This window comes from Conger conger, chromosome 2 (genome assembly GCF_963514075.1).
Source record: "Conger conger chromosome 2, fConCon1.1, whole genome shotgun sequence".
NCBI lineage: Eukaryota > Metazoa > Chordata > Actinopteri > Anguilliformes > Congridae > Conger > Conger conger.
Genome location: NC_083761.1, coordinates 84,970,620 through 84,980,506, shown reverse-complemented (window position 1 = coordinate 84,980,506; position 9,887 = coordinate 84,970,620). Strand labels below are relative to the sequence as shown.

The following is a 9,887-nucleotide window of genomic DNA, read 5'->3' as shown; positions in this document are numbered from 1 at the left end:
TGGGGCAGTACCCTGTAGGTACTTACAGTACCCCAAGCTAGCAATATATAATTCATTTGTACCTCTTTTACTTAAAGAACATTCCCATTTGTTCCCAAAGAGAACATTACAGTACTTTCAGGGTACATTTGTATCCTTGAAGAACAATACCTCCACTGTCACTTTATTTCTGAGAGTGTATCGGACGTCTTTACCTTATCAAATTAATCCCTAATGACAAAAATAATGTCAATAGAACTTTGATGATGAATTGTGATATTTATATTTTTTAAATAAAGCACTGCGATTGGCTACCACTGTTACATTGCACTGAAGATGATAGTTAGCCTTATTGTGTGTGTCGTTGTGTCTCAGGGACTGGAAGAAAACCCTTTATGCTCTTTCTGACATTACATTACATTATATTACATTATTGGCATTTGGCAGACGCTCTTATCCAGAGCGATGTACAGTTGATTAGACTAAGCAGGAGACAATCCTCCCCTGGAGCAATGCAGGGTTAAGGGCCTTGCTCAAGGACTCAACAGCTGTGTGGATCTTATTGTGGCTACACCGGGGATCCAACCACCGACCTTGCGTGTCCCAGTCATGTACCTGACTGGGCCTGTGGCGTAGTGGTTAAGGTACATGACTACAGACCAATATAATACTTTTATATTATACATACCATACAGTCCCATCTCCTGTGCAAGATCATCGCCCACAAGCCCAAAGTCACCCCTCTGAAACGTTTCATTCTCCCAACATGTTTTTAACACATAATGAAGAATAACCCCAAAACACCTGTCTTAACACATCAGAAACGTGAGGCATGTCAGTGACTACTGTCAGCAGAAGACTTCACAAACAGATTTACAGAGGCTACTCTGCTAGATGCAAACCACTAGTAAATGGCTGGCATTTTTAAAGCACCTTTATCCAAAGCGCTGTACAATTGCTGCTTCTCATTCACCCATTCATACACACACTCACACACCGACGGCAATTGGCTGCCATGCAAGGCACGAACTAGCTCATGAGGAGAATTTGGGGGTTAGGTCTCTTGCTCACTTCGACAGACCCAGGGTGGGATTGAACCAGCAACCATAGTCTGCCACAAAAACTAGTCTGCCACAAAAACAGGATGGCCAGGATGTAGTTTGTTAAGAAGTACTGAAAGGAGTTCAGGAAAAATATTTTGTGGATAGATGAGACCAAGATTCACTTGCATCAGTATGATAGCAAGAGCAAAGTGAGGAGGCCAAAAGTTTCCAAACAATATTATGTATATTCAATATTCTTAAATTAGCACTGTCGCCTCACAGCAAGGAGGTCCTAGGTTCGAATCCCCGTCGGCCGGGGCCTCTCTGTGCAGAGTTTGCATGTTCTCCCCATGTCTGCGTGGGTTTCCTCTGGGTACTCCGGTTTCCTCCCACAGTCCAAAGACATGCAGGTTAGGCTGATTGGAGAGTCTAAATTGCCCATAGGTATGAATGTATGAGTGTTTGAATGAATGGTGTGTGTGCCCTACGATGGACTGGCGACCTGTCCAGGGTGTATTCCTGCCTTTCGTATGCTGGGATAGGCTCCAGTCCCCCTGCGACCCTGTTCAGGATAAGCAGGTTAGGATAATGAATGAATGAATGAATGAATGAATATTCTTAAATTTATATTAGTTTTGTTTAATGTATGGTGTCCACTCTAGTAGAAACTTCTGTAACTTGTTCAAATTCATGAACATTTAAAATAAAAACATGGTTTTCGCTGTCTACTTCTGGAAATTCCAGTATTTACCTCTTTAGACCTCAAGAGGGCGTGCCGGCCACGTTCAGCAGGAGAAATTACCTCCCGGATGTGGAATGCGGGTGTAATCATGGCCGATTGCAGTCAGCTGCGTGGAGAGCTATTCAAATCTCTTCCTGGCACTGCTCTGAGCTTTAGTGTTTCATTTTGACATGTGCACTGAGCCGGTGTAGAGGTGTAGAGGTGTGGAGGTGTGGAGGTGTAGAGGTGTAGAGGTGTAGAGGTGTAGAGGTGTAGAGGTGTAGAGGTGTGGAGGTGTGGAGGTGTGGAGGTGTAGAGGTGTAGAGGTGTAGAGGTGTAGAGGTGTAGAGGTGTAGAGGTGTGGAGGTGTAGAGGTGTAGAGGTATGGAGTTGTTGGAGGACTGAATTGCTTTTAGTCTTGAAAAGCATTCAGTTTCGAAATTAGATAGAAGTGTAGGGACCAATATTGTTTCCTTTGGGTTGGTTGGTTCCTGTGGACCTTCCCTATTTTTGTTGCTTAGGTCCGCTTCTGTTTAGAGGAGCGAGAGGAAGAGTTTGGCGCTTTAGCCCTTTCCAGACTGCCTGTCAAATCTCGTTTTGTCATGGCTCAGGTCAGATATTCGGTTGGCGTATCGCCGGGGAGTTTGGTTCCCTTTTTCAGTTATTTTCTCACACAAAACTCGTCCACTTCTTTGGGGATTTCGTGCTAGTTTGCACTTTTTCACGGTTTTGTTTCAATGGGCAGTTCGCCAGGGAGTCTCTCTCCTGTTTTCTGTTTTATATTCTTCTCCTAGTGGCCCCACATTCGTGAGCCTATTTTAGTGGTTATCCAACTTATCGTTGGTAACTTTGTGATCCCTTCGCTGTTGGTCTCCCGCCCCTGCTCCCTCAGAATTTTGCATTTCCTTAGAAGTAAAAGGCACGCACAATAGGTGGTTGACTTTATTCTGTCGCAAAAACAGAATTTCAAACACATTGATGGTTCATAAGAATTTAAATCCCCCTAAAATGATAAATCATCTTTAAAGAACAAACTTCTGTGAGGACCATGCCCTGTATTTGTTTTACACAACATGCATCCCACTGAATATTGCATTTTATCGCATAACATTTGAAACTTTCTTTGGCAATATAAGATAAGATAGATAAGATATACTTTATTGAACCCTGTGGGTTAATTTGTCCTCTGCATTTGACCCATCCTAGTTACCTAGGAGCAGTGGGCAGCCACAGTGCAGCGCCCGGGGAGCAATGCGGGGTTAAGGGCCTTGCTCAAGGGCCCAACGGCTGTGCGGATCATTTATTGTGGCTCGACCGGGATTCGAACCACAGACGTTGTGGCTCCCAGTCATGTACCTTAACCACTACGCTACAAGCCGCCGCTACTCCCGTATCCTATTTATCTAAATTGAAAATTAAAGAATGCTTTCTTAAGCTACAAAATGAAACACATTCAGCAACTATGCAACACAGATATGTAGGTCCGTAAGTACAGATATGGATGGTGGCACAATTACTTTGTTTTACCTTGTTTTGGCTCTGTGCTCCAGCACATTTGATTTTGAGATGAAAGGACTGAGTGTAGGCTGGCACCTTTAATGTGACCACGTTTACCTCCATATCAGATGATCCATGTAGGAATCACATCCCTTTTTACACATTGTCCCACTATTTTAGGGGGCCGAAAGTAATTGAACCACTCACTTCTCTGCTGTTTCTGATCATTCACTTGTAGGGGAGAGTGGGTTAAGTTGTCACATGGGTAAGTAGTCACACTGTTAGTTCCTCCAAAACAACAGGCACTACCCCAAGAATTGAATTGCCATTTTGTGTTCTTCCTGTTTACAATGCAAAATCACACTAATCTGAGGTGTGGATAATTTTCTTATGCTACAACTTCAAAAGTACAAAAATGGCTCAAATTAAAGGTAGCAATCTGACCTCATTTTCAGTTACAGTTCAAATCCAATGTGCTGGAGTACACAGCCTAAAGAACATAAATTGTGTCACTTTCCAGGTACTTACAGACCTCACTGTATATTCTGTACATTTTGTAGAGGACATCTGAAACATCAGCCATGGAGCTCACTGATGTCCCAGACGAAGGTCAGAGGGAAGTCCTTCATCCTCTCCTGGAAGACTTTGTCGAAGCGTTCACTCTGAGCCACCGTAAGGTTGTTCTTCCAGTCCCCAATTGTACCTGAATCACAACGACACACAGACAACTATGACCTTCGGTTTAATGTAGCAGGGGTTAGTTATATTGTGACGTAAAAAAAAAATATATATATATATATATTTCAAGTATTATTAGGGGGCGGCACGGATGGTGCAATGCGTAGCACTGCCGCCTCACAGCAAGGAGGTCCTGAGTTCGAATCCCCGTCAGCCGGGGCCTCTCTGTGCGGAGTTTGCATGTTCTCCCCGTGCTTGTGTGGGTTAGGCTGATTGGAGAGTCTTGAATGAGTATTACTAGGGGTATTACTAGGGGTCCAACACAAAGTGCTTTTTTTGGTCCTTTTTTTTCCTTTCTTTCTTTTTTCTTTGGTAAAACTGAATTGGTAGCAACAGCTGTAAATCGTAGAGCTTTTGAAATAAACAGTTATTTTATTGGCGAGAGTACATGACCATGAATATGATATCAGGCGATTTCATTCTGATCAGAAGAGGCTTCTTTTCTGTGTTAATCTTTTCCTTACCTTTGCGTAGAAACTTTCCCTTCTCTTTGTCCTTGATATGATCTGGCATGAATTCATAGTTTGCCAAAGGATCGTCCTTCATCTTCTTAAAAGTGACTCGATCGACTATTTCATCAATTGCTGTATCGGACACGTTTTTCCCCACAAACTCACTGATCTTCAGAACAACGGATCTCAGATCCTGATTGAAGAAAAGTCAAAATGAAAACAAAGAGTGATACCATTTGTAGGAAACTGAGCCACTCTCTGGAAGCTGTATGAAATATTTTATGCAGAAAAATAAGCAAGTTATCCTAATCCTGAGTAGCTTTTTCGGCGCTTATTTAATTGTGCACCTGTTCAATTCAGCTTTTTTATTCTCATTTTGTGGAAATAAATGTTATGTTCTCTTGACCACAGTGTCTAGGGAGGTATTGTGTATACAAGTTACCCCTGCCCCCCAAGTTACCTTGATCATCTCTTCATAGCTTAGAATGAGAATGTTGTACTTGTCTCTGTTGCTGTACCATCCCTTGACGTGGTCAAACCAGGAACCACCAATAGCTGGAAGGATCAGTTAAAAGAAGAAATCATTCGGGGTTAGGGGGCTGAACCAGATGAAAATTAAAATGGATAAAAGGATGGTTAATATTACCCATTGAGAAGACCACTGAAAGATATTTTTAAAAAAGCTATAGTGTCAGAGAGGAGGGAGGCAGCAATATGTGGATGGAGCTGGGAGAATATGGAAAGAGGGAATATGAGCTGGCATGACTAGTGGGCTATGGAAGCGGGCCAAATTAAGCCACCCACAACATCCTTCTGACTCTGCAGAACCTTGGGCAACCGGTAGGTGAAGACTACAGTTTGAATGGAGCTGCGACCTTGCAGCATAGAATTCTGTCAGGCTGTGCAGTTAGTTTGATGTCAGTTAGACATGAGCTAGATAAGGCTAGTGCGTTTTTAGAAATTAACACAGGACTGGTGGCACTGAGCAGGCCTTCACGATGCCAGTGAGTTTAGTCACAGCCTTCGTCACTGGGGATGTCTGTCTTTCTGTGCATGGGTACACGAGTGGTAAGCGAGGGGTGTCTGATGGGGGTAATGAGAGGGGTTTCTGATGGGGGTAATGAGAGGGGTTTCTGATGAGGGTAATGAGAGGGGTTTCTGATGGGGGTAATGAGAGGGGTTTCTGATGGGGGTAATGAGAGGGGTTTCTGATGGGGTTAATGAGAGGGGTTTCTGATGGGGGTAATGAGAGGGGTTTCTGATGGGGGTAATGAGAGGGGTTTCTGATGGGGGTAATGAGAGGGGTTTCTGATGGGGTTAATGAGAGGGGTTTCTGATGGGGGTCTGGGATACCAGGCTTCACCATTGAGCATTCTGGAGGTGTCGTGGGTCTAACTCAGCGAAACACCAAGATTCTCTCATTAGCACCCTGTTGTTTGTGCATACATTGTTGTTCCTTGCCTGGCTATTTGGTCGGTAGTGAGTCATGCTAGATCATTTACAGCTGGGCCTTCATGCACAGTCCCCAATTACAAGGACAAGGAAATTAACACTATAATCCTCTCTCATGTTAAATGTTAATATTCATGGCTGTCTGAAAGACACTTACTCCAACCGGTGAAAAACTTATCCAGCGTTTCGTCCAGGTCTTTGTGTGTCTCCAGTCTGTGCATGCAGTTTGTAAAATGGAAGTAAGAAACAAGGACATCTTTGGGGTTCCTGGTGACGTAGATGACCTGAACGACAAAAAACAGATGCAGCGAGCTTAGTGTCACACATATGAATGAAACCGCGGATCCATTTAATCTCAATGTTGAAGCCATTTCTATGGAAGTCATAATATTTTGAATTTATTTGCTAAGACCTGAGAAAACCTGTGTTGCATATGGAGTTCGAAATTGGAATGTAAACAGTTGACCAGTGATATCTAGAATAATGTAATTTGATTGGCTGTTAGTGTTAGTATAAAATAATCGAAACCCCGCGAAACAGCCAGAAGCCGCTGGACCTTGGAGCAACACAGTCTTTTGACCTACGCAAAACTACGCAAAACTACGCAGAACTACACAGAACTACACAGTTGGTGTATAAGAAAAGTAAAGAACCTAAGTTTGTATACTGTATGATTTGTAATTCATAAGTAAACAGACAAACGAAGAACTTCGGATTCAAGACTTTTATTTTCTGACGTTTTGTGTCGAGTACAAAAGAACTTTGAGGTCCTAAGCTAGTGAGTCAGCTTGCTGCACTCACACTCAAATCAGAGCTCTGTGATTAAACGTAGCATCCACACACAAAGAGCTTGGGGGACCGAATGTGAATTTACTCCTGCCATTAGTCGATGCTCTAGAACCCAAAATTTTACAGTTACTAAGCCTGCGCTGACCTACAGGGTGTACAGGCTTACAGCCTATGGACATAAATGAAGAGTACAATGTGTGATGTCCATGGGGCACCTCCACCTGACAACTTACTTTGGCCTTCTTCTCCTGCAGGCCTCTGGGGGCCAGGTGCTCCTGCAGATGGGAGCTGAACAGTCTGGGCGATGGCCGTTTGCTGTAGCCCACCATGTCACGCATCAAGATCTCCACCCAGGGCATGCGCTCAAATGAGTTCTTGTCCACAGAGTCTGGGAAGTCCTCTTCATACAGCAAGGTCACAATGCGCTGGGTCCATACTGTGCCTGAGGGAGGGAGGGAGGGAGGGAAAAAGAGAGAGAGGGAGAGAAAGAAGGAGAGCGAGCGTGATCATCAGCGAGAGAGAGAGAGCGAGAGAGAGAACCAGATAAATAGAAAATCGGACCATCATGCTGTGGTCGTATTGATTATTGATTTTTGGGCTCAAAAAGGTATGACGTAGGGTCATTTTTGTAGTGTATTCATGTCAGCCAGTGTGTTGATTATGTGAGGGGGCGATACTGTAGATATTGGCACTGTGTTCAGAATTACTAGTGGCTGGCCAAGTTGGATACAGTAGCCCATTTCCTGAGGTAAGTCTACAGACGCATTTATGTCTACATTCATGTTGATATGAATGAAGTAGTTACAATGGTCTGCCAACTTAACCGTCCTATTATTTTTAGAATTCATGACCGCTTTTATGTTTGGGGTCAAATTGGTGGTACCACCACCCAGTCCTAACAACAAACTAAAGCCTCTACGGCTGGTAAGATTTCAACTGGCCAAGTTACACAAGTTACACAGTAACTTGGCTAGCCTAAACAACCTGGTGAAATCACACTCAGACAGCAGAAATCAGCATTTGCAAGAGAGGTTCTTCTTGGTGAACGTGCCACCATTGTGAATGTTTAGAACGAAAAGTGTTCGAACGAAACGAGATCGAAATGACCCTTTAAGACTATCTTTATGAGCGCTGTTGATATAGGCATGAGGGAATTATTAACCAGCGGCAACTCCATGGTGACATGAATTGAGCCCTGCACACGCAGAAATCAGATCCAGGAAAGGTCTCACCAGATTTTGGGAAAGTGATGACAAAAACATCACTGTCTCTGATGTCAAAGTGTTCCATGCTGTCGAGATATTCCGGAGAGAGTTCTACATCATCATAAACAGGGTAGACAATTCCTTTGTACGTGAACAAGGCATCGCTAAGACGCTTGTACTCCTGTTGAGCCATCAGTCTGAACTCTGAAATGACCTGAAAATACAAAGGGGGAACTCAAACAATGTGAAGCTTCAATTTCCACGGACAAATATGGAGTAGTAATAGACACATATGCACCCCTACACACACATATATACACACACACACACACCATCTCACTAACCACTGCTCTATTCTGAAAAAACATAAACTTTGGGCATAAATGCAGTGACAGAAGTCTCACCGGTTTTGAGGAACGTGACGACGATGTCAATATATATCACTGATGTCAAAGTGCTCTAAGCTGTTAATGTATTCCAGAGAATAATCAGCGCATATTGAGGCAAACTTTTTCTTTGGCGACCTTTGAACATTCACAAACTCACGCCCCACTCCCAGGCCTGTTCCCCCTCCCTGTCACATGACCATTTCCACACGCTACACAACAGAATGAGTACAGTTACAGTCCCCCATGCTTATCTAATCAGGCTCACAGGAAAACAGCTGCATTCCAGCGTGAAGAGAGCAGTTCATTTAAGGGTACTTGACAATGTGTTTATACGGTCATACAGTGCCTTGAAAAAGTATTTGCTTCCTTCCTGATTTCCTTTATTATTGCATATTTCTCACACCGTATGGTTTCAGATCTTTATACAAAATGTGACATTAGACAAAGGGAACCTGAGTAAACACAAAACATTTTCTTGAAATTGCAATTTCATTTATTTCACGAAAAAAGGTATCAAACACCCAAATCACCCCTGTCAACAACAAACTGCCCCTTTAAACCTAATAACTGGTTGCACCACCTTTAGCCACATTAATTGGCAAATTGGCAAAATAAAAACCAAACACCTGCAGCATAACTGATTGAAACCTTTGAACCCTGTTCATAGTTTTATGTTTTATGATGAATGCAATAAATTCCTTGATACTTTGAAAGGTTGCCTTTTTAAAGGAGTAACAGTGTTACACTTGCAAGTTGTCTTTAGGCAACAAAAAAATAAATGTGCATTTTTTAAAATTATAATTCAGTCATTTAAATGTATTTTAAAACAAAATGTAAAAATTTTAGGCCTAAATTTCCCATTATAAAAGTTCTCTGGAACTGGCGTGGTAATGAGAACTGTCAATTAGCTATGACCTGCCCCTGTAAGGGTTCTGGGGCCTCATTTATAAAACTGTGCTTAGGATTCACGTCAAAAGGTTGCGTAAGCATGAAACCTAGGACGTGCGTACGCAAAACAATATTCTGATTTATAAAACAGTGCATACGCACGTCCCACGCCAGTTTTCCTTTATAAATCACAATCAACTCTAAATGTGGCGCAACTTTGCCAGCTTCATGTCCCGCCCACAAATAGGCAGTGAAACACCCCTAATGAATATGCATTTCACGAAGACGACAATGGCAAACGCTGAAAAGAAGGCCAAGAAAAGGGATTTCAGCCATTTGATTGCCTCTGAAAAGCTACAGGTGTGGGAATTATCCTGATTGATTGTAAATGACGAACAGTTCTGCACAACGAATGTGATGATGACGATGATAATAATAATAATAATAATAATAATAATAATAATAATAATAATAATAATAATAATACACGTTATTTGTCTAGCACCATTGAAAACACAGTTACAAAATTAAGAGATAAAACGAACAAAAATCCATAACAATAAACACATTATAAAACATAATATATGAATATGATAGCAATATATGAAACTATGCACTCGTATCTGCCCGACTGACGCATTGTAAACGGCATCAGTGTTCACCATATTATTTATGAGAATACATTTAATAACATGAAGTATTGTTTTAACAATTCGTCTACATATTTGAGGGAT

General features: G+C 42.3%; 1 protein-coding gene across 2 annotated transcripts; it reads right to left on the bottom strand.

Moving 5' to 3' along the window:
* Nucleotides 1-3,137: 3,137 nt before the first annotated feature.
* LOC133121691 (amine sulfotransferase-like) lies at nucleotides 3,138-8,407 on the bottom strand. Of its 2 annotated transcripts, XR_009708033.1 has the most exons (8): nucleotides 8,281-8,407; nucleotides 7,904-8,090; nucleotides 6,905-7,113; nucleotides 6,040-6,166; nucleotides 4,891-4,985; nucleotides 4,443-4,623; nucleotides 4,100-4,187; nucleotides 3,856-3,943 (listed from the first exon to the last, which is right to left on the bottom strand). XR_009708033.1 is itself a non-coding variant. In XM_061231081.1 (7 exons), exons 2-7 carry the CDS (start codon nucleotides 8,067-8,069, stop codon nucleotides 3,816-3,818), a joined length of 906 nt encoding a protein of 301 aa, XP_061087065.1. In that variant the 5' UTR covers nucleotides 8,070-8,090; nucleotides 8,281-8,407; the 3' UTR covers nucleotides 3,138-3,815. The 2 variants fall into 2 exon arrangements, 1 of the variants encoding a protein (XP_061087065.1); XM_061231081.1 differs by lacking the exon at nucleotides 4,100-4,187 and having other exon boundaries at nucleotides 3,138-3,943.
* Nucleotides 8,408-9,887: the final 1,480 nt, after the last annotated feature.